Genomic DNA, 25,238 nt, shown 5'->3' with positions numbered 1-25,238 from the left:
CCCTAATCAATTATTGCCCTCTCTGTAGTGGAGACATCCAGTTCCTTTCCTCCGATTAGGACATTGATTTTATCTGCCCTCTTTGATTAGGTGTGAAGTGTGCATGTTGCTTAATGAGAACAAGCTGTTCAGATAATGCAGCTCAAAATAATTGTGATTTTGCTTTTCCAAAATTACCATTGCCAAAAGACAAGGAAAGTGTCCTAGTTAAGGGACTAGACTAGCCTAGGTCCTGGCTTCCTGGGAGTGGGGGTTTTTTTTGTTTTTTTTTGTCTTTTTTTATTGCTATAATGTTAGGCAATTCTTGTGGGGTTGTGTGGATGGTGCCTGGTGTGGATACTGTGATTGCTACTGCAGGAGGGGTGGGAGGCAATTCAGATCATCTGCTCTTTGGGGCTGTCCAGATCCTGGCTCTTGCTATTGCTAAAGGGATGCAATACAAAGCTGGTGAAAGCACAGGTAACTTCTGTGGCGGAGAAATGTGAGCAAAGAAAAAGGAATATCCACAGAAGAATTTTGGACTGTTAGAGAAAGTTACTTTCATAATCAGATTTAAAGCCCTCATATGCAGACACATATGCAAGTAGTGACACAGACTTACAGGGATATATTTGCTACCTGCTTCTAAGTATTTGGCCAGGAACAATGGAAAATTTTACAGGTAAGTGCACATGACAGCAGGATTTTACAAGATTTTGCAGACCACAGAACAGTTATTCACAAAAGAGCCAAAAACCAAAGTAGTGTGTGATTGAACTGTAGCTCAGAGGTATTGCCATGTGTTCGTGTGCGGTGGTGTGGCACTTACTTGCTATGTAATTATCTCACTCCAACACAATTATTAACTTAGGATTAAACAGTTCAGAGCCACCATCGTAACATTAACCAGCAGTGGAGTGCGTGCTCTATAATTGAGATGCTTGCAGGGAAGAGTTCACCACAGGGCATCTGTCAGCCCCACAGGCATTTTGTCTGATGTAGCTGTGGCTGCAATCCTCCTTCTCCTGAAATCAGGCTGGAAAGAGGGCTCCAGGCTCTTGTGTATGGGGAGACCTGACTCACGCTTACCCTAAGACCTGATTTTCCACGGGCATTTTAATCAGTCCTGTGTGAAAGGCTTTTCCCTGTATAAGGCAGTAAGTTGGGCAGCATTGATGGGAGTTTCTGATGCTTCTGTGTGTGTCTGAAGCACAGCAAAGCAGCAGGGAGAGACTTGGGCCATTAAATGTGATGTTGGATTGCAAATATGACCCTGTATTTCCCTGACCTGAAATTTCTACTGAGAACTGAAATACTGGCTCAGGACCAGGACCCTATCTGAGGGATTGTACTAGAGTGAAACAGCAGCTTTTGACTCCCATGGAAACAGCCATTAATGCCCCAAATGCTTAAGGCCATTCGAGCATAGGCAAGCAGGAGGGTGGTCCCCTAAATACTGTGTCTCTGCACCTTGAAGACTGGTTATTTGCCAAACACTGCCATGCTCAGAGTAGCATGTTGCCCATTTATTGCATCCAGGGTGGTCCGGGGCCCTTTCAGGATTTACAGCCCACGCAGCAGCCGGAGCTGTGGACAGGCTGCTCTGAGCTGCCCGGTGGGACGGGAATATCTGTGAGTAGCAGTGAGCTCCCTTCAGCCAGATGTTAGTGCTTGGAGCTTGTTATTCAGAGCTGCTGATTAGTCTCTCAGGCATTTTGCCTCCTCGGTTCCTTTCTTGGCGTGCTGACGTTAGCCAGAGAGCGCCTGCAGACCGCAGATGTTTGTTTTTCTATCCCTTTGTCTTTGCTTCTTCAACCTCACCGAAGCTTTTCCACTTCACCACTGTGGCAACCCGTGGCACTTCCGTGCTTGGATGAGGGCTGAGCCTGGTCCTCTGCTGTGCATGTGCCTGTTCATCACTGCTGGCTTGGTCATCTCTCCTGAGGCTGCTTGCGTGGGGTACAGCAAACAGCTTCTTGCTGAGGTCTCCTCTTTGCTCTGGGCTTGCAGAGCAGCTTGGGAGCAGATGCAGATGTCCTTCGTCAAGCCCCTGTGCTTCATCCAGTCTGATTTCAATGCCACTGCCATCATTTCCCTCAAGGTGTCACAGATCCCTTGTTGCTTGCAGGGAAAGGCTTCATTAGAGCCTCTTGTCCTGCTCCTGCCGTGGCAGGGGCTTATCCGGCTGTGTGCGTAAGCACAGTGTCGGAGTTGTTTCCACACTACTCAGCTCTGTTTTAGTGCCTGCTTCCCTGCTCTAAATTAGTTTCTCTGACTCATCCTCCAGAGGAATTTCTGTCTCTCCATTGACAGTAGAAAGAGCCCAGAAAAACCAATGCTTCCTACCCAGCATCTAGGTTAGATACATTAAGTAGGGTGGTGCAAAGACTACCCCAAGGGACCCACCGAGCTCAGTTGAATATAGGTCTGCATATGCCCTTTTCACTCCCCCCACTTTTCTGCACCCCAGTGGACTTGGCAAAGGAAGTAAAATGGCTCCGGCAGTTCCTACGGATGCTCAGGAGTGATGCGGACACCTCTGCTTCCCAGCAGCACCAGAGGACAGCAGGTTGCCCCGGGGCACCTGCGTTTGCTCTTTGAAATCCAGAAGCTGAGCACAGCAGCAGTGCACGCTCAGGGCTTCCAGCTGAGCCTGCAGCCAAGGAAATCCTATCTGTTTGTAAAGGCAGCTGAGCTGCAGCAGCTTATGTGAAGTATGAAGCCAAGACGTCCACAGTGGAGGGATTTATAGGGGAACATGACTTTTATAGACATTGTGTTAACTTTAAACATTTGCCTTTCTCAGCACGGGTTGTCCTCCTGTGCATAAAACTTCCCCTAGGTATGATATATTTGCTGGGGAGGAGACATGGACTCCACTTACAGTAAATGTCCCTGTTTCTGTGCTTTCTTGAGAGGCAGCATTTAATGCATTACAGTCACACTGTGACCATTTGCAAATAACCGTCCACAGCCTGCTGGGATTTGCTCTGCTTCTCTCTTTCCCCATTTTGACTTAGAGGTGACAGAGAAGCGAAGTTTTTTTCATATTATATATAAAATATATTTTATTATGTATTTACTGATTCCAGTCCTTCTGTTCTCTTCTCGGCAGAGAGGGTGCGGGCACCGAGCATTTGCACTCTGAACCTGCCGGGGGGTAACCAGAGGTCTGGCATTGCCTTACCCACAGGAGGCTTTGAGTTCATTAAGCTCTTAGTCAACCTTGTTTCACTGTTTCCATGTGCCCCCATCCTCCCACAGCCCACATCTCCCACCTGTTATTTTGTACTCCTAACAGCTATGTTTAATCTAAACCTCAGCTTGCAGACACCCATACAGCACCTGCCACGCCAGAACATCAATCACCTCTGTTAGGACCCCCAGGGAACTCCTATGAGTTGTAATACATTAGGCTGAAGTAAACCATACTTAAAGTAAACACCCCAAGCCAGGCATAATCCTGGTTTAAACTAATATTGTTCTCATGCAAATTAATATTGGTAAAGATAAATGCGTTTCCTCACCAGCTGATGCTGGTTCTTGGCTTCAGCTGCATCTGGGGATGGTGTATTTGAATATATTGTACTTCCTTCGCTGCTACCCTGCTATAGGGTGCATGCTGTCTATTTAACAGGACCATTACATTAAATGAAGTTTCTAGCCGTTGTAACACAAGGTAGAAGTCAGCTCATTCAAAAATCAGCACCAACAAATAGGAGCAAAGTGTAAGATGCTGTGCTGCTCTGATCAGTGGTTTCTCATTTCCCTGCATTCCCATCAGTGAGAGGGAAGGACACAACACGCTCTGTTTCTGAGTCTTGCTGGTTTTATCCCTTCCTTGGTATTTAATTATTTCTCTGTGTGTTGTGTGGGGGAATGGTGACCTAATCCTATTGAAATACAAGCCAAGTAAAACAAGTTTAGGTGGAGACACGGTCACACAGCAACTTTCAGTCGGAGAACAATACACTTGAGGTAAGGTATATTGGCAAAGTAGTTTTAGGCATATCAGGCCTAATTAGTTTTATTGTGATAATAATAATGCTAGGTGGGAAAAAGCTGAGTTGGAAATTAAAGTGGATAGCAAGTTTTGGAAAGTTTGGTAGCTGTGGAAATGGAAAGTTTCTGTACAAGTTATAGAAAAAAAAAGCCTCTTACAGAGACTTCTGAAGCCCAGCTGAAACTGCAACCCTAGCTCTGAGACAGAAATGAAAAAAAAAAAAAAGAAAAAGCAGTAACTCAGTAACGCACTCATTTTCAGAATTCAGGCAGAGCAAAATGCAGAAATCTATGAAGCAGCCTGTCTTGTGAGATAGACTTAAAAACCTGTTTGTTCTCAGCACCTAAATTGCTACTAGCCACAGAGAACAGATTTTTTTTTCCCTTACTTAAAACGTTTTCCTTTAAGCTCAGTATAGTTGAACTGGGTAGTGCACTTTAACATTCAGTGTCGTTTACCTGTAAGTAAGCAGCTTAATCCATGCCTGCACCGTGTATTCTCTGGGAAGAGAGGTGTATCAGGAATATCTACCACCCATGCATGGTACCTAGAAGGAACCAGAGCAGATGCTGCATTGCCTTGGGGTGTATTTGCAGTTTGTATCCTGCAAATACTGTGTTACAAAGTCTATGAGCTATCTGCCCTTGCAATGAGCTCTGTCCATCCCCTGTAATAGGGGTGGAGAGCCAAGAGTAGCGTCCTGGCTGCTGCCTCTGCTTTTGCACGCTGTGGAGGCGTGTGCCACCCCACGGTTCTTTATTTCACTGGCCACCCTGAGTATTTTTGATGGAGGGAGTCAGAGAGGGGTGACATGGGTCTCAGGCAAGAGGCTGGCAAGGGGGCACCACCTCTTCCTGGGGGCTAAACCCCTGGGATGGCTGTAAGACCCTCCGCTTCCCCCCAGCCCTGACCCATCTCAGTGGGTGTGCATTGCCCAACCTTGAGCCGGGAGCGGTGCCAAAGGCTGGGAAGCTCTTGGAAATGCAGAAAGCACAAGGTATGGGGCTAGTGGGGCTGAGCACTGAACCCAACGCTCGGCGGCTGCAGCCAGGCGAGGAGGAGTACGGCTGCTCCTGCTAAACCACTTAGACACGAGACTTCGCTGCCACTCCCCTCCCAGATCCACCACTGCATTCCTGTGGCATCTTGGGCGAATCGCTCAGAGGAACGTTTTCAAAGGAAACAAGGCGAGAGCGGAGCCCCTCCGCCTTGGAGCAACTGGGAAAAGCAGCCGGCTGGCTCTTGGTGTGCCTCCCTCGCCCACGCTGCGCTGCCTGCGTGGTCAGTGAGGAGAGGAAAGGGACTTGGAGATGCCCCAGAGTGAGGTCCTGCCCTCTTGATTTATTTTTCTCTTCCTGGAGACCTTCTGTCTCCCACTGCCTGGGCAGGGAATTTAGGGATTTACTGTCAGGACTGACTTATCTGCTCACTTGGCACCAGTGAGGTGCCTGTGGTAGGCAGCCTGGCTCATACCCTACACCTTTTTTTTCCCTTTCCTGTCTTCTTGATTAGTGTGGTTTTTATTCTTGTTAAACCGTTGCCTTTTTTCCTTTGCAAGTATAGGGAATAAGGTGTTGATCCCTTCCTACGTACTGACAGTGACCAATCCAAGTACCGTGGAGACACATTTCCACCTCCATCCCCAATCTTGGCAGACAGGACCGTGTGCGACTGTCACCTGGTATCTTTGCATCCTCCCCCTCAGCAGCATCTCAGGCTTCAGTGTCAAAGTGTCTGGGGAAAGCAGTGCCCCAGGACATGCTCTACACATGATTTTAGGACCAGGGACCTCTCTCCAGGTACCTCCAGGGTTGAGAGTCTTTTCACCAGCCCTGAAGTGCCTCCTAACCCCACTGTGTCCTCTAAAACCACCTCCAGCATGGGAGCAGGAGTGCAAGGGCTGTGAGCTTGAAGGCAAAAGGCATGGTTTTGAAATGGATGCCTGCGACACCCACTGCAGATGAGAGCCACCAGCAATTCAGATACCTTGCCAGAGAGGAAGGTCTGTTTTTTCAAAGTACTTCATCAGAGGGAACTATCTCTTTTAAAAAATCTGTTGTTCAGCTTAAGATCATTATTTTTAAAAAGTTCAGAAGAAAAAGAGTAAGTTGTGAGTGTTTTTCCTTTTGAAAAACACTCTTCCCTGAGACTAAACCATCCTCTGTGCTGAGTCAGTGTCTTGGTGGAGCTGCTGGCACTCGGGCCTTACGTCACAGCTTGTAAACACCACTCACATTTTCCAGGTACATGGGCCCTTCTCAGCCACTCAGGGGGACGTCAGGGCCAAGTATCACCCAAGAGACCTGCCAAGACGCTGTTCAAGGGCTGACCCTGGTAGGCCCTCCAACAGTTCTTTGGGTGGTTTTCCACCAAGCAGCGTTTTGATGCAGATTGGAACAAACAAGGCTGTTTTTAAAGACTCCTGATTGCCTGTGGATATGGATTTGGATCTGTTTCCAGGGCAAGGTTCTCCAAACTCCAAGAAAACTATCTGTATGCTGCCCTTGCAGCCTGCCCCAGCTAGGCAGTGATGCCAGCTGCCATTTCATGGGACTCGGCGTGGGATCCATCTCAGTCTGAGCTAGTTATCTAGGCAATGGAGAGGGGTCCCCAAAAGTGGTCCACCCGAGGTAGGTGTCTAAGGTAGGCAAGAAGTATCCCCTTGGATGTGCCCATTCCTCTCCAGTGACAGTTGGGAAAGGCGAGACAACTTGCTTTGACTGGCTGTGTCTTAGAAGTTTAAAGTGAAAATCTGCTTTTAGTGAGCAGTGAAATGGGGAAGAAAAGCACTGTTCATAGTGCCGAGACACCTGGGGGTGGGGGTAGCCTGGCAGAGGCTCCCTGCAGGCAGCGCTTCATACCTCAGTGAAGTCCCCATCTCTAATATTTTGAATGAACCGGAGACTTGTGCCGCAAGCCTTAAACCTCCCATGGCAATTGCTGACCCGGCATTCAGTAAAACAAGAACAGCCGCCATCGTTTCTTTCTCCATCCAGGTCTTATGTATCTTGGTGATTCATATGAAGTCCTAGGGTGAAATCCCAGCTTGTCCCCATTAATGCCGGCAATGCTGGATCTGCCCTCAGGACCCTGATTTGGTACCTCTGAAAGGTGCGGTCTTGCAGCAAGCAGAGGTGGTTTAACCCAGCACTGCCATGCCCCCACCACTTCACCCAACACAATGGTTTAACAGTGCTGACAGGGGCTTTTCCACACTTCAGCAGGAGTGTTTGTCTTGGCTGAAAAGTCCCAGTAACTGGAGGTTAAGTCACTCCATCCCAAACCCAATACCCTCCGCTGCCAGACCCCTCCTGCTATCCTTTGCCGCACCATCCGTCTTTCCATCCAACACGCTCGCTCCCACGTAGCCTGCCCAAAGGGGCTGAACAAAAGGAGAAAGTGATGCTCAGAGTCTGAAATGTGGCCATGGCAAGGGAGCACTTAAAGGGGGCCTCCCTGGCCAGGAGAGCTGAAGATTGTCTGAGTGAGCTGTGTCGTGTCCTTATCAGCTTTCCCAGGGCACAGAGCCCGTCCTCTTGCTAAGAGCACAGAAGGGGTTGGGGAAATAAATCCTGGTGGAGTTAAACAAAAATAAAGAGCTATGTTTGGCTCCTGAGCCCCTTGAGAGAGAGCGCATGAATTATTGCTGTGCTGAGACAAATAGAGCTGGAGGTACGCACTTCGTGCTGCATAAGGTTTCAGTTTAAGATGTTTTATATAACTTGAACAGTGGCAAAGCACAGAGCAGCAAGTCAGTGTTCAGCAAATTGATAGTTTTTACCTTTTCTGTGGAGCAGATGTATAGCAGGGAAGTGCGAGAGGAGAGCGGTGCGGGGTTGTGGTGAGCTCACTGGGGTGCAGTGCAGAGGAGGCTCTGCAGCAGAGCAGGAGCTGTGCTTCCCAACCCGCAGTGCTTGGGATGCATTTCCAGAGAGAGATGCTCTCATTTCTTCCGCCAGACACTCTCAAGAGGTTGTGGTGGGGTGATGCTGGGTCTGGGGTGCTGAAGGAGTATCCCAGCTAGGCACTGCTCCAGTTAGCAGTGCGGGTCAGGAGGAAGATTTGAGGGCAAGAAACCAAAGCGACCCATGCCCAGTTCTTCTAAAAACACATCATGTCCATGCAGAGATGAGGTCTTACTGTCACACATTTTAAGACATACGTACAATCACCTTGCCTGACACCCTGTCTCTAAATGTCCAAAAATACTGTCTGAATATGAAAGATATTTTTAGGAGACCTGAAATGAAACACTTTTAGGTAGTGGGGCTCCAGTGCTTTTTAGCTGTGCTGCCCATAGGGAGAATGCATGAGGAGCCAGCCAGAACTCAACTTCTCTCCCTTTGTTAAATGAAGGGCAAGACTTGGGTGCCACTGCTGGGTTTTGAGTGACTTGAGCTCTGTAACGCTAACTTCCACCATTTATGGACAATTTATGGTGGATGAACACCACACAAGGAAATGCACCTTTATCCATGGGGCATTTCCTAGCCACTGTCCCATTCTAATGAAGCTTATAGAAGGCAGATGTGTGTGTCTGTCAATCAAATGTATATATACGTCAATTCAGGGTGTTTGGTAAAGGGCTCGCATGCCTGTAATGTGACGCTCAGAAAATCAGTCTGATTTGTTACAGTGCTGATTTGTTTGGCAGATGGACAGATTTTGTAAATCATCTTGATGTGGTGAAACTTAAAACTGGGTATATTTGTAACAGGATGTTTCAGACAAATACTCAAATATATTTAATTTGGAGTTTCACAGCTGTAGGCTGTCTGGGATAAATCCTAAGGAGCTGTACTGTTCTTGTTGTGCTACCTTTCTTGTTACATCTCCTGGTACTGCTCTGGACTTGAGTTTAACCACTGCTGAGGATGCCTTGCTAAAAAACTGTGGAACACACAGACATGCAGACAGATATCTCCAGAACAAACAACTCTTCTGAACTGTGGGTCACTAGAGAATGTAACTTTAAAGGAAACCTAGAAAAGTAACCCATAAGTTTTTCTGAGGAGCCATTTCCTGGTCCTTCTCTACATTTCCCAGGTCTGTGGGCATGTATGCCATGCGAAGTGTGGCATTTCAGAGCCACACTTAACTGTCTGCTGTTGATACCTTGTGGGAATGGGAGTTGCCAGCTACTCATCCTTTCCTGTCCTTTCCTTCAGTGGCACCAAGTGGAACTGGGTCCTCAGTGACTTACCTTGCTGGATGGAGATTCCATTATCCCTTCAATATTGCATAAAAAGAAAAAAACCCTACCTTCTCTAGTGTACGTGACATGGCAAGCTGTGGTGGGGAATGGGAGCACAGGCCATTCCCAGAAACAAAATCCAGTTCTCTGTAGCTTTTAGCAATGCCTTTGGACTAAGGTCTGATCTTGATGGTCATCGAGTGCAAAGTGTGCACATTTATGGGTGCATGAGACCGGACAAAATGAGGTGTGAAATTCCTGTCTGTAGATATGCTCCATAGGAACAACTGCGCAATGCAGGGATATCTCATCTGGCTGTAAACAAGAAGTATTCAAGTAGCAACACGGACTGAGGGCTGGTTAACTTCTCACCCATTTGTTCAGCAGCTGCATTAGTTATACAGGCTGTGCTGAGCTCCTAGCTGTCGCAGTTACACAGTTCTCAGCACCAGTTTAAAAATAACTTGGTTGCACCCATGTGAACCACAGCCCTCGCAGTAACAGCAAGGGTAGGACAGCACTCACATTTAAACATCATCCTCACTGCAGAACTCTGTGAAAAATGCTGTTTGTAACCAGCTGGTGAGAATGTGAGGACTCCACCTTGTTATTTTTCCCCATGCAGATGGAGCAAAGGGTTTATTTTTCAGCTGGTAGTCCTGCGATTGCAGGCAGGCATCCAATTATCAAGCTGGGCTCTTCCTATCGCCTGCCCTGTTGGTAAGCAAAGCTGTGTATGTCTGACGGTACCTCAGTTTTTTATAACTGTGTTGTTCCAGTGATCTCTCTGGACAACTCCAAGTAATTTAAGCACTAAACCATGGGTTTCAGATTGAAGAGTGAGGACCTGGAAGAGGAACAGCATAAGCAAATGAGCTGGCTAGCTTTTTGATGGTGTTTGAGAAGTTTCTGAGTGGCTCTGTAGAGCTGGACTACCTCTGCTGACAGAGGACCAACCTCAAAAAGTTTCAGAGTGCCTCTGGGATGAGGCTAATGCCATCCCTGATGTCTGCCATCAGACATTACCATTCCCCCACCAGCCAGCCCAGACAGATAGAGACATGGTTGGGTTCGCACAGCCTCACACTTCAGCTGCATTAATTGTTTGCTCCTCTGCATTGGACTCTGTCATATGCCATGCATCAATAGAAAATGCAAGAAATCCCTAATGAAGTAGAGTTTCCACCTCCTGTTTTCCCAACAAACGTCTTTTCCTAACTCAGTGCTCTCCTTTGCAGGGATTCAAATTCAAGAAGTGTTCTGCTTGAAGTTTTGCAAGGGTTTGGCAAACACAAAAGCCAAGAGGTTCTGGCTGTTTTCAAATAGCACTTGGAATGAGCTGTGATCAAAACCAAATTCCCTCTTCTTCAGTCCAATTTCTGATCCTCTATCTGTGAGCTCCCAGTCTCCCTAGCATGCATTTATAAAAGAGCCATAGGGAGAGGACAGTCGGGGCAAGCATTTGCCTTTTAGCAAAGCCCTGCAGTGCTTTTGCACAAGAAACAAGACTTTATGGCGACTGGAAGCAGTTGCTGTGTTTGTGTTGACTGGCCATGGTTTTCAGCTGCTGGGGGTTTCCAAAGCAAATGAAATGTTAATCATCAAAGCGGGCTCCCTCCCCTACTTTCAGTTGTTGAAAATACTACAAAGTAAGATGGAAAGAAACATGTAATCCTTCATCATCACAGTGAGGATTTACTTGTTTATTTAGATTCCCTGTCTGTTCCAAATGTTCTGCCAGAGAAAGCCCATCCAGGCTCCAGGAGTGCTTGACACACATAAAAAAAAATCTAGATGTATATAGGAGATAAATCCAGAAGACACTGCCTTTCCTTACAGCACACCAGTGCAGCAATCAGCTGAAAGTCCCACTTGCACAATAAAATATCTCAGGATGCTTTTTGTAAGAAAAAAAAGGAAGGAGAGACATCATCCTGAGCACAAATAGGTTTCCATGGTGGCTCCTCTAGACCAGAAACTTTATGGTGGAGCTGTCCTGGAGCCCCAGGCACCGCCCCTTTTTCTGCTTGGAAAATGTTGCCCAGGTAGAAAACATGGAACTTGATGCCTTTGTAGCCAGTGGAACGAGAGAGTTGTGTTCAGAGGGTGATTCCTCCCCCTGCCCTAGGAGGTGGAGATCACCCTCTTGAAGGCTGTCTCTCCCTGCAGACATTACAGGGGAAACCGAAAGAGAGGAGCCCAGATGTGTGGCTCACTTTTAGCTGCTTAAGAGAAGGCAGCTGAATCCCGTCCCACATAACACTGTGTGTCAGGAGCACAACTCCTTTGCACTGAAACTAGCTGGCAGCCTTTGTAGCTGGTGTTTCTCATCCCATTCCTATTGCTGCACCTACAAACAAGTCAGAAGCAGGTGACTGTAGACATGGCAATCACATATAGCTGAGATGAGATAGACCTCTGGGTCATCCGAGGATGAGGTAGTAGAGGAAGAACAATTGTCCAACAGATGTTTTGCATTTGGACCATCATCCAACCCAGGGGATTTGAAAATGCCCTGTGAGCTGCTCTTCTAGTGATGCCTTGGGTGCAGCACCTTTGAAGCGGGATCCTTTTTTTTTTGCCTATCTAAGAGCCACAGGCATGAGTGGACATTGAGAGCTTGATGTCCCTACTGGGGACAATATTGCAATAAGTTGGTAGTAGAGGGTAGAATGGGAGGGGCAATTTTCAGCCAATGACCCCCCCCAAAATCACGTCTGTTAAAGTTATGGGATCCTGAATGCTCCTAGAAACCGCTGGGATTTTACCCTTTAGGGTTTCACCTGAAAGAAATCCATATAATGAAATATTTAAGACAACTCAGTTCTTGAAAAGGCAAAACCAAGCAGTTCTGTGTTTTGCAGGTGCTGTCCTTATTTCACATGTTAACATAAAGAGCAAAGGGCAGGCTCACGTCAAAATCTGGAGTTTCTGAAGGGCTGCTAAGTTGAATCAAATCTAGTTTTCCAATAGGAATCGATAAGATACGAGGAAATGGAATGAAGCTGCATCAGGGGAAGTTCAGATTGGACATTAGGAAAAGGTTCTTCTGAGAGGGTGATCGGTCACTGGGACAGGCTCCCCAAGGAAGTGGTCACGGCCTCAAGCCTGTCAGAGTTCAAGGAGGGCCTGGACGATGCTCTTAGTCATACAATTTAGTTTTAGGTAGTCCTGTGAGGAGCAGGGAGTTGAACTCAATGATCCTTATGGGTCCCTTCCAACTTGAGAGATTCTGTGATTCTATGAATAGTGACACCCCTTGGCCTGAACTCCAGTTTCATACCAGAAATAGGGTAGCCTTCCTCCATAAATTCAGTGTAGCCTCAGTGAGCTGGACAGGTTTGTCAAAGTAGCTCAAAAAAGTAATTGTGAATCACTAGTATAATGAAGATCTATGGTTTGGGGCTTTATCTGAATACAGAAGTGAAAAAGAGGATTTTAGTAGAAAAGGTGTAAAAAAAAAGTAGAACTTCAAAAAAAGCATTCTTCTTTTGAAGAGCTGTGAGGTGTTTCAGGGAACCCTGAATTAACCCTTGCTTTAATAAGTTTTTGTGTAAAGTTCACCCGTTCCTATTTTGTTTCTGCTGTCCCTGCAGCTCATGTGTTCCTCAGTCCAAAAAGCCCTGTTTGAGGAGGAGGACAGAGTGAAGAAGCTGCAGCAGAAGGTGGCGACGCTGGAGAAGCGCAACAAGCAGCTGCGAGATCGGGTGAAGAAAGTCAAGAGGTCTCTCCGGCAAGCCAGGAAAAACACCAGGCACATGGAGCAGATGAACCGAAAGCTCAGCGAGAAACTTTCCTCTGCAGGTGGTCAAATCCCCTATATTAACTCTTTGAAGCAGGAGAACTCCCATGCTACCTACCTTAAAGTATAAGGCAAGGGTAAGTGCTCAGGCCAATGATAATGGTGAATTTTGCCCATGTTAGATCAGGATCTGGCCCTCACACCTTGTCTACACTGTGCTTCAAACCTTGCATGGAAAATGAATCTGAACTTGCTTTAGACACAGTGCTAGATTAAACAGGAATGCAAACTGGATTTGGCTGTGCCTTGGAGGCACAGCCCAAAGCCATGTCCTCGCTGTCCTCAGTGGACACAGGGCCAGACAGTAATCTGTGCTTCTCCGCCCTCACCCCCTCCACCTCTGTCACCAGTTTTAGGTTGTCTTTGATGAAAGTCTCAGTTCAGCCCCATGGGCCATTGCAGGCACTTTCCACAGGAGCTCTTCTTGCCAATTTACCTCCTCCACATGGGCTGGGCAAGCAAGGCCAGGGGGATATATGGAGATGGATGCTGTGGGAAGGATGCAGGCGTGAATACTCTTTGCTCCATCATCACCCCCAAGCCCTCATCCTCGCTTTAGCTTTACTAAAGTCTACATCCAGTGTCTGAGCAAAGGCTGTGTCTAGGACACACAGCCAGTCTGGGCCCCTCTTCAAAATGAAGTATAGATGTGCCCAAATTGTGTTAAGACTTTCTAAATAAAATCCATAAAAATCCCTAAATAGTCTAAATAAAATATCTAATATTTTTTATTTTATCAGGAAGTGCCTCAAGGGTCTCAGTAACTCCCTCAGGTGCCTTTCGGGACTGTGTCTAGGACTTAATCCACTTCCTGCAGTCAGGAGTGAACTTAGCCTGACTATTAGTGGGTGCTGGATCAGGACCCGCAGACAATTTCAGATCCCGTTTTCAAGCAGGTTTAATTTACAGTGTGGACAAGGCTTCAAGTTTTGTAATCACTGTTTGAGGTATAATGGAGGTTGCTGGGCAGCCTCACTTAGTTACACTTAGATATTGTAGAGACCACATCAATATCAACAGGGCATTAAAAATTAAGGTAGTTTATATATGTATATATTTTAAAATCCTATAGAAAATATTTTTATTACACATTTCATATATTTCTTAAAATATGAAGTAAATCCCATTTCTTGGTTATCTCGTTAAAAAAAAGTCCATCATGTCCTTTATTAGACATTTACAAACTGACTTCTGCTCAGGCGGCATAGGTTAAGGCATCAGTATCCGTGGCTGATAATGTTTTCAGCTGTATCAATGTACCAGAGCATGTCTTGGGTCTTGGTACTCAACCAACCTTCCTTCATAACAGGGCACCATAAGGAGAGAAAGGTAGAAGAAGAGTTTTTATGGTTTTCTTCCCTTCTTAAAATAGTTTTTCTTACTCCAAGCATAAGACCTGAGTGCAGATATGCTTCACGCTTTTAGACAGGGGCAGCTGGCCTTTGCCCAGCCCCAGGCAACACTGACAGTCTGCCAGGGCTAAACCTGGTTTGTACAAGGTGGACTGATCCAGATGATCTTTAACATAGAGGTGAGGCCCTCAGAAATAACTGTGCAAACCACCGCTCTGCTCCTAACTCTCCACACTTTACCAGGTCACTGCATGGTCTCCATGCTGTGCCTCAGCACTCAAAATTAGAGTATATCCAGGCCACAGCCCTGCTGGACCACACTTGAACTATCCCTGCGCTAGGAAAAGCCTGTATCAGCTTTCAGCCATGAGCTTCAGTCCAAGCTGAACTCAGAAGTTAAGCCTTGTGTTGGCTTCTAGGATGCTGCTGAGTTTAATTACCTTCCAGTTTTGCTCCTTTTGGAAATAGAGCTTTTTTCTTTTATTTCTCCCCCCCTCTTGAAATAATATTGGCATTTCTTAAGATTCTGACTCCTCCACAAGCTCCACTGGTTTCAAAGGCTTTGCCTACCAAATCAGCACAATTTGAGTTGTTTTGTGCTGTAGTCAGCAATGCTCTTTCCTGAGAATTACTAGAGACCTAAGGCTTCCCTAGAAACTATCAAGAGATTTTAACTCCAAAATTTAAATCCATGGGAAAGTAACTAATTTTGGGGGGTTTGTTTCTCGTTTCTAAACTGCTGTTTTAATAAATGAACTGTTTTTCCTGGTATAGGTATTAAAAGCTTGTGTTTTAATTTTTTGTTAATAAAAATATTCCCTCTCTTCTTCATTCATGTTTTATAAACGTTCATATAAAACTGAGAAAGTATAGTTAATATAGCTACATCTTTGCTATTCTTACAAATTTTCCAAACACAGTGTTGAAAAACTTTCTCTTTTGGCTGATATTTTTGTCTCTTGATGAAAAGATTGGAATTTTCTTCCTATTTCCCCCTTTCTCTAGCTTAAAAAAAAAGTAAACCATTTTGTTCTCCTTGTCAGTTTTGTGAGAATTTTGTTACTTTGTAAAGAAAACAAAAACAAAACCCCCAAATGCAAAATCCAAATGCAACTCAAAATGTCCCCTCTGGGTACAAAACCAAAAAAGGTTGTTTCCTTGTGAGTTTTTTTCCTTTCATGCCTGCTTGGTTTTGGATCTTTTCCAGAGATAAGGACTAGCAGTCAGATCAGATCACAAGTTAACCCTCTCAACAAGTAACAGGGGATGCCAAGCCCAAATAAAAATGCTATTAAAGTGTCACCATTGATTGCCTGTCCCTGCTGGTGACAGTATCCAGAGAGTGATCAGGGAGGCTGTACGGGCAGGAAACATGAGTGGGAAGAGGAATTTGGGTTACGTCCATTCAGGCTGGTACACGTCACATAGGGCCTGACACATACTCTAATTTTTAGACCTCCTCCGTAGCAACTTCAGGGACCAGCTAATCTGGAAACCCACAAAAAGGGCAAATTTTCATGCCATTTTCCAAATTAATGTGAAAGGCATGATTGAATATGTTCCCCTTGAAGAGCTACATGGAAGAGACTGGGGTGCAGAAATGCAGAGGAGGTTGGCATAACTAGATGGGTTGGAAGGGATGGTATAGAAACCCAAAAACATCCTGGGAAAAAAAAGCAAAAAAAAAAAAAGGGGAAAAAAAAAAAAAGGCAGAAATGTTCAAATGAGGAAAGCAATTGGTTAGAAACAACACTAAATGTGGCAGCCCCCCATAAGAAGTTCAAAGATGCTTTACGAATTAATAACATCTGCTTTTGTAAACACATCAGGAGCTAGAAGGCTGCCAGAACTTCAGGAGGGCCAGTGCTAGGGGTTCCCAGAGCAGATGAAGCCAGAACTGGAGGCAAGGAAGGGCTTTTCGGCATCTGTGTTCACCGTGGAGGAATTTAAGGATGCTTTCGTGGCCGAATCAATTTTTCCTGATGGATCCAGAGGATGACAAGAAGAAGTGAAGGAGCACAACAAATAGTAACAAATTGCAAGGACAGAGAGAAAATGGGTATGAACAGTAACAGTGAGTAGACTTAGCTGAGTGATGCTAAGTGATTGACAACAAAAATAAATGACATGCAATGTAAAGTAATGTAAAAAGATACTAATCGGGGAAAAGAAAAACAGTCCTGTCTTTTCACATGAAATGAGATGCTCTGAGCTGGCATCAGCCAGCTAATATTGTATACAATTAGTGGTCAATTAGTCAATCAATTGGATCAATCTAGTATCATGGTGACAGGGAGGTTACACCATATCATTCTATGAAAACTTTGGCTCAACACTTAGCTGCAGTCAAAAAGGTAGGTGAAGTAGTACAAATTGTTAGGAAAGGGCTAGAGACCATCATTACAATGCCAAGTATGAGGTATGCCCACTTCTGGGATGCAGTGTGTAGTTATTCCCCATCTTAAAAAAAGTGTCTAACAGGAAATGTGTAGTGGGAGGGAAAATGGAAAATCCAGAAACTAGAGTAGCTTCATATGACAAGCAACCATATTTTCCAGGACTTTGGGCTGGAGAAAAGAGAGAGGAGAATGACAGAGGGAAACAGGAGAGGGGAAATCTTGGGACTGATCTCTCTTCACCACCACCACCACATGTCTCTGTTGTGCTATTTCAGTCACTGGTTAAACTTTTGCAAGGTTTGCGTGTCTCACCAGAGCTGAAGTGGATACTTCAGATGCTGATCTGCACCCAAAAAGCACCTTCTGTCTTTAGACTTTACAATAGGATTTTCTGGGTTTTTTGAAAGTGGATGCTTAATAAGCTGTATTATTTTCTCTTAAATCCCAAGCAACATCCTGATTTAACAACCCTACCTGGGTAGCTTGGGAAGAACCATATAGTAAAGGAGGATTTATGGAGAGCAGACAATGTTAGCAGCTTTCTTTGCTCCTTAACACCAAAACCATTGAGAAGAGAATGACTTCCATATGTTTGAACAATAATTTAGGGAAATAGCCATGTTATTCTGTTTGGGTTTTAGCAGAAGGGGTTTTTGGAACAGAAGAGCACATCAGTGTTTCAGAGCTATATCAGTAAAGCCCATTTCTAATACACAAAACTTCTTGCCAAGCTAGGTAATCTCTCATTAATGAGGCAAAGGAGCCCAAATTCATTTCTAAAAGTAGGAGAAAAAACATAAAGGGAAAACTGTGGAGAGCAGATAAAACTGACAAGGTATGTCATTCTTTCTTATAATAAATCCAAGTAATTGCAAGGAAATTTCACTTTCCTCCCCTTTTAACCCCAATTATTTTCATTTAATCACAGAAATGTTGCTATTTCCCTCCAAACCAGACTGCTTTGCGTGTGAAATATCGTTTCCAAAATGCGCTTGGGTTTAGGCATGTTCCTAATCCCCTAAAACAAACACAGCGAGTGGGACAGCATGTCCCAGCATACGTGGCACTACTGGGAGGACTTGTTGGCTCTGGTTGCATTGGCTGTGCGGGAAACCAGACCAAGTCATCCCAACGGGCTTTTCCCAGGTGGCATTGGAGCTAATGCCTCGGGAGGCAGGTACAGCACAGATGTAGTGGGGCAGGAGCGATGCTGTCTTTCCAAGGAATCATCTTTTTGTGGGTCAAGATTTGGTGCAGATGACATCAAGTTGGGTGGGAGTGTTGATCTGCTTTGGGGGTAGGAAGGCTCTACAGAGGGACCTGGACAGGCTGGATCCATGGGCCCAGGCCAATTGTATGAGGTTTAACAAGGCTAAGTGTTGGGTTCTGCACTTGGGTCACAACAACCCCATGCAACGCTATAGGCTTGGGGAAGAGTGGCTGGAAAGCTGCCCAGCGGAAAAGGACCTGGGGGTGTTGGTTGACAGCCGGCTGAACATGAGCCGGCAGTGTGCCCAGGTGGCCAAGAAAGCCAATGGCATCCTGGCTTGTATTAGAAATAGTGTGGCCAGCAGGACTAGGGAAGTGATCGTCCCCTTGTACTCGGCACTGGTGAGGCCGCACCTCGAGTACTGTGTTCAGTTTTGGGCCCCTCACTACAAGAAGGACATGGAGGTGCTGGAGCGTGTCCAGAGAAGGGCAACGAAGCTGGTGAAGGGTCTGGAGCACAAGTCTGATGAGGAGCGGCTGAGGGAACTGGGGTTGTTTAGCCTGGGGAAAAGGAGGCTGAGGGGAGACCTTATCGCTCTCTAGAACTACCTGAAAGGAGGTTGTAGAGAGGTGGGGGTCGGTCTCTTCTCCCAGGTAACAAGTGATAGGACGAGACAGAATGGCCTCAAGTTGCATCAGGAGAGGTTTAGACTGGATATTAGGGAAAATTTCTTCACTGAAAGGGTTATCAAGCACTTGGAACAGGCTGCCCAGGGAAGTGGTTGAGTCATCATCCCTGGAGGTATTTAAAAACGTGTAGATGTGGTGCTTAGGGACATGGTTTAGTGGTGGAGCTGGCAGTGTTAGGTTTACGGTTGGACTTGATGATCTTAAAGGTCTTTTCCAACCTAAATGATTGTATGATTCTAGGACTTGGTTGGTTTTCCATGAGATGGGCTTGGTGGCATCACACCACTCCTGAGGTGCCTGATGGTTTCTTCTGATGAGAGTATCTTAGCAATTACTTGCTGCTTTGGTTAATGTTAATTTTGCGCAATGGCATCTCCCCCTCTGGTTGTCTGCCTCATGAATAGTTTTTTCTTTTTACTGAAGTTTTCCACAAACAAGGAGCCATTTCTCAGAACAAGGTGGGGTGGGGGGAATAATTGTTTTGCAAAGTTAAAATATAATCAGTAAGTGATATTTTCTTTGGCAGACTCCCACTGTGGAATTGTGACAAAGTTTGGCAGAAGTCCCTTCACATCCTTATACCCCCCCACCCCAAAGAAATCAGCAGGAAGCCTTTGAAATGTTTTGGTTTTGCAATGCACATACGCTCAGCAAAGCCTTTACAGTGCTTCATGGCTAAAACCACAGTGAATGCCCTTAATGAACCTTCCTGAGCCTGTCTTGGGTCTTCATCCTGACCAGAGAGTCAGGCTGCCAAAGATGGCAGCATAGACAGTCCATACCACAACAAGTAAAAGTAGATTTTTATTGTATCTCCAGCTCCAGGATGCCTCTGCAGTGCCCTGGGGCTGGGGCATTTGCTGGGGGAGGTCACGGTCTGTCCATGCAGGGAGGTGCCATGAGGATGAGGGTGATCCGATAAGCTCAGGAAGGAGACAAAGAGTAGCTACAAGACAGACATTGGAGCTGGAGCACTCCTACGGCCAGAACTGGTCTTACGGACGTGGCTGCCAGGACCTGGGTGGGACTCCTGGAAAAGGGAGAGCCGTTTGCCATGCACTGTCCATCAGGGGTCTGCATAAGGGAGCCCAAAGGCTGCCACTAGTGAGGACTTGGTTGTGTCAGTGAAATTTCAGTGTGGTGAGAGGAGGAATTGGTTTGCTTAAAAACCAGACCTGCAGAGGACTGGTGGGTGGTGAGTGCCCGGGGAAGGTGCAGGGAGGTGTGGGATACTGCAGGCAGTGCAACACAGGGACTAAGCAAAAGCCAGGGCATTCAACCCACTCCCTACAAGCTCATTGAAACCTCTTGCTTCTCGGGAAATTGTCCAAACACCAGGCATGGCTACCATTTCAAAACTTAACTTTGAGTTACTGAGAAAAATCGGTGGCTTTAATGAGAATAGACCTGAGATGCTGTGTTAGCAGCACATGTCTACTGGAGATCAAGGAAAATCCTCTAACCATGAGCTGTGCAGAGCTTTGGGCTCAGCTGGTGTCATGCCCACAAACCAGCCCACAAATACTACCAGAAAACCACATATTAGCTCAGGCATGTGGGTATGTGGCATCCAACCCACTTGATTCATCTGGCCAGCAAGGAAGGCAGTTGGATCCATCAGGTTGGTCTGCAGCCATCCATGTTGACATGCCACTTGAATCCCCCAAACCTATTGGTACCAGGGTCCAGAGTGGGTTTTGTCTTGCCACATTTTGTTGGGAAATAAAATGTGTAGGAATTCTAGTTTTGCTCACAATTACCTAGATCTAAGATTAGATGGGAACCGAGTGGAACATTTCATACGAATATGAATCTTTCTGAGTGCCAGACAGGTGATTTCTGACTGTAGCCACTGAAAGTCAGATCTATCAGCATCCTGTCCTCCTACAGGAGAGCAAGTCACCCAGAAACTGGCCACCTCAATGAACACAATGAAGTCAAAAGCACCCCATTACACACACTAGGGTAGACAAGCCCTGCAAGCAGAAGGAGGAAAGTGGCCAGGGCCAGTGTTGGGAGAAGGGGTTCTGCTTCAAATGAACTCCCTCCTCCTTTGCACCAAAGAAGTTCTCCAAGGGTTTTGCAGCCAGAAGCTGCATTGCAGCAGCTTACAGATTCAGCCACTTCTCAGCTGCTGCAGCGTCCCCCTGTGGCACCCTCCTACCACCCTTCTGCTGGATGGGATCTGCTCTGCTAATGTCAGCCCACCCTGTGCACTCTGGCTTGTGAAGGTAGGGACACATCACCAAGTGCAGGCACCACCTCCCCTCACATTGCTCTTCAAAAGCTGGGCTGACTTCAGGAGGACCCTGTCAGTGTGTTGCTTGTTGCCCTTTCTTGCCAGGCCATGGGCTGAAGCATCACACAGGGACAGTGTCACCAATTAAAGAACTTTAAAGAATCTCATTTCAGTTGTGAAGCCACAGAGGAGAGGGATTATTAGCGTGTCCTTCTCCGTCACTAGGGCAGAGAATTAATCAGAAATGCTATGAGGCATTTTGTACTTGAGTGTGTTTGGCTCCATTCCCACCAACTTTGGCTCTGACTGTGTCCCTGGCATCTCAGGAGATCTGGAGTTGGCTGGTAGGGCTCACAAGAGGCAGGGTTGAGTCCTTCATATCTGTGCATATGTTCACTTTCACCAGGAGCTCCTCCATCCATACGCACTGGATTGACAGCTCAGTCTCTGCAAGGAGTGGGCAGGCACTCCAGTGAGACGTGTCGGTCTTCAGCACCCAGCTCTCCACTTCATATACAGATTATGGACCCAATTCTCCTCTCACATTAGGCAGGAGCAGCAATGACTTTAAAGCCACTGGTGATACTGCTGACAAGCTGATTTTCCCAAGGTTGTGGCAGATTACAACTGCACGCTTGCATTGGTGTGAAATAGGGCTCGGCAATCCGAGCTGACTGTTTCTCAGACCAGTTCCTTCAAAAATGCCCAGCTCACCTGCAGCTCTTGGCAAAGACCCCTGTGGGAGACAGCTTCTATCAGATGTGTGTTTTGTGTCAGCAGATGGCCAGGAGATGCATAGCTGCAGCTCCAGGTAAAGCACCAGCACGGACAGCAATAAACAAGTGATCACTTCTGGGGTGGAAGCGACCCAGGCAAGCTTGCTGCTGACCCAGAGGCATTGCTTTTGGGTGGCAACTTGGCAGCATGGTAAAGAGTAGAGGTGATCTCAACCCAGTGCTGTCAGCATCCAGAGCACACAAAGTGGCCTGGCTCCTTTTCTCCATTTCTAATTGCTCTTACAGACTCTTGGGATCTTTTCTGCAAGGAAGGCAGTCAAAAGGAAACCCAAAACCACATGGTTTTGGAGGGCCACCAGCTGCCAAAGTGCAGCCCATAGATCACAGTCTGGGAACAACTGCAACAAAATACTTCACCTTTCCACTGACTACGTCGAGTCCTTAAAATGCTTAAAATGCTTTAAGCAACACTCTGCATGATCCTCTTCCACTCAAAGTCAAGCAAAGGCACCAAGACACATGTAAATCACTTAAATTCATACAGCAGTTCAGTGGCAGGTCTGGGTAAGAAAATTCAGGGATCCTCAACTTTAGGTCCCTGCTCCAGTTTCTAAGATCACCGACTGCCCAAATGGGGCAGGGAGGTAAGATGCCAGCACATCAGTGAGGGAAGTAGCTCCTTGCAGAGGGTGAATCAGTCATCTGCATTAGGTGTCAAAATTTGGATCGCTTGTTCACACAGGAACACACCTAGCTGAATGAAAGGGATGGGACAAATGTACTCTTGGCTGGAGCAAGGCCAAGGGAGGTCTCTTCTGCTCCTCAGCATCAACAGCTCTTTTGACAGCCTCCAACTATTGAAAGTCTTTACATAGTCCCCACACAGAACCCAGGTCCTTCCTGGGGACTGCCGTGATTTGGCACTTCTGATACGCCCAGGCTGCTTGGCAGGAGGGAAACTGGGGAATCCTTCATGATAGGAACCATGGGGACATCATCCCTTTGCTGTGGTCGTGCACAGAGGATGACGAGCACTTGGGCAGGTAAGCCACCACCTTCAGCGTCTCCCCCAGCAGCTCTGCCAGTGCTCCCCATACAAGCAGGGGCTGGAAACCCATTGCTTTTTCTCAGTGTTTCCTTGCAAAGTAGAGATGCTCTTTGGAGAGCACAGAGGATTTTTGACACGTATTTTTTCGTATTCTGTTCTGTTTACTCTAGCAGATAGGCCATAATCCAAACTCTAATTTTTACAGGACTCAGTCAAATCCTGTCTCTGAAGTTTATAAGTATCTGCCCTGTCATCTGCTGTGTTCCTCCCGCCCCTGCACACATCGCACAGGCTCCAAAGGAAATGATTGCTTCTGCCAGGGCTTTGCTCAGCTGAGTCAGTGCTGGAGCCCACATGCTCAGGATTTTCCTCTCTGCCCGCAGCCTCCCTGGCAGCCCTGGACCCACAGCTGGAAGGAGGTCTTTAAACTGCTGGTTGCTCAGTAAAGCAAATCTGCTCCATGGGTATGAGACCTCAGGCAGAAAAATGGCATCAGAGGCATTTCAGTAGCTTCCCGCAGAGCAACGAGGAAGCTCGTGGGTTGTCTCGTGAATTCGTAGAGTAGGAGGGGAGCAGCAGCCTGATTGAAAAGTATTTCAGGTTATTCATAGAATCATAGTATCATAGAATGGTTTGGGTTGGAGGGGACATTAAAGATCATCTAGTTCCAACCCCCCTGCCATGGGCAGTGACACTTTCTACTAGACCAGGTTGCTCAAAGCCCCATCCAACCTGGCCTTGAACACTTCCAGGGATGGGGCATCCACAGCTTCTCTGGGCAACCTGTGCGAGTGTCTCACCACCCTCAAAGTAAAGAATTTCTTCCTAATATCTACTCTAAATCTACTCTCTTTCAGTTTAAAACTGTTACCCCTTGTCCTATCACTACAGTCCCTGATAAAGAGTCCCTCCTCATCTTTCCTGTAGGCCCCCTTTAAGTACTGGAAGACTGCTATAAGGTCTCCCCAGAGCCTTCTCTTCTGCAGGCTGAACAACCCCAACTCTCTCAGCCTTTCCTCACAGGAGAGGTGTTCCATCCCTTTGATCATTTTCATGGCCCTCCTCTGGACCCGCTCCAACAGGTCCATGTCTTTCTTATGTTGGGGCCCCCAGAGCTGGACGCAGCACTGCAGGTGGGGTCTCACCAGAGCAGAGTAGAGGGGGAGAATCACCTCCCTTGACCTGCTGGCCATGCTTCTCTTAACCTTCACAGGACAATTCCTTCATCTCTTTCTCACCCTCTCTCAAAGTAAGAGCAGGGCTGACGGGCAGAGGTGGTCCTGCGGGGTCGCTGGTGGCTTGGGAAGGGGACAGAGGGACCCTCGCACCAAACTGCCAGGCACACAGGGGAAGGGCTGGAGCAGCCAAGAAGGGAGGAGGAAAGCGCAGAGCAGCAGGTTGTCCCAACCACTTATTTATGTCTCAGATGACATTTCTGTTCCACTTCCCCTGCCCAGAGAAAAGCAGAGAGCCTCCAAGGCAAAAGGGATTTATTTGATCTGCCATGCCAGTAAAACCCAGGCAGACAACGGAGAGGATGAGATGCCTGATCTCTGCTCCCCGTCCGAGGACAAACACATGACTGCATCGCGAAGGGGTGCTCGCTTGAACTGTTCCCATGCATCTCCATGGGAACAGGGCAACTGTTTTGGTTTCTTCTTTTTAATATTCCTTTTATGATTATTTCTGAAATACCCTGCTAGCTGGACACTTGGCCTCAAGAGATAAGGAAGAGGAAATGTCACAGACTGTTGTCAATAAATTATTTTTCCCATTTCTTGATGCCAGGAAAAGCAGCTCTTGCTGGAGGAAAACAGATCATGGGTTATACTCTCTTCAAATTATTTGTTTCAGAGATGTTAGAAATTGCAATACGCACCAATAGGTATAGCATGTTAGTTGGAAGCTGGCAGCAACGAAAATATTTTCTGTAGTAAAAGAAAACATCTTATAACCCGATCTCTCTTTTCTTGTGCATATATAGGTGATTCAGGCTAGTTTTAGGATTACAATCTATTCTTCTTCACATACACAAAATGAGAGCTTCATTTTGCTCCCCATGAACACAAGATGAAGAGCTAATTCCTGCCTCAAGAAACAGATCTTATAATTGCGGCTGGAACCAGCACTGCTTGCTAGGAGAGCAGGACAGCTGTGATTTTACAACACTTCCAGTAGCTGTATTTACTCTGTTCAGGTTGAAAGTTTCCATGCTGGTGCCGGTCTCTGCCTCAGTGCATGGAAAAAGTAGTTTCCAAACTGTCAACCCTCTCTGGGGCTCTCTGCAACTGAAAAACATTTTATTTTTCTCTAAATGTTTTTGCTGATTTTTTTTTACCATCATCATCTTCAGAGCAAAGAGTTGGAGTCTGATGAGGACATTTTTATATCAAGTCTACTATTTCTGTGGAAAATCCACCCCAATTCAGGCAGGTTCTAATGAATGGTTAAGAGCTCTTCAGCTGCAGACACTCAGCCAAGTCTCCCTCTTAACCAGCTTCACTGGCCCAGTCTTATGGACCACAGTAGTGGCTGCTGGTCAGATCCCCGGCATTGCACCACAGCTGGGTAACATGGTGCAATATG

At 46.5% G+C, this 25,238-nt stretch overlaps 1 protein-coding gene across 1 annotated transcript in view; it reads left to right on the top strand.

Moving 5' to 3' along the window:
- CCDC3 (coiled-coil domain containing 3) overlaps positions 1–13,967 on the top strand; it is a 41,677-nt gene extending 27,710 nt beyond the window's left edge. Inside the window, exon 3 of the mRNA XM_072866158.1 lies at positions 12,773–13,967. Coding sequence (XP_072722259.1) covers positions 12,773–13,048 — 276 coding nt within the window. The 3' untranslated portion in view covers positions 13,049–13,967. The remainder of the gene's footprint in view (positions 1–12,772) is intronic.
- Positions 13,968–25,238: the final 11,271 nt, after the last annotated feature.

Source organism: Ciconia boyciana, chromosome 1, assembly GCF_034638445.1.
Source record: "Ciconia boyciana chromosome 1, ASM3463844v1, whole genome shotgun sequence".
NCBI classification, from domain to species: domain Eukaryota; kingdom Metazoa; phylum Chordata; class Aves; order Ciconiiformes; family Ciconiidae; genus Ciconia; species Ciconia boyciana.
This window is presented reverse-complemented; position numbering and strand designations above follow the sequence as displayed.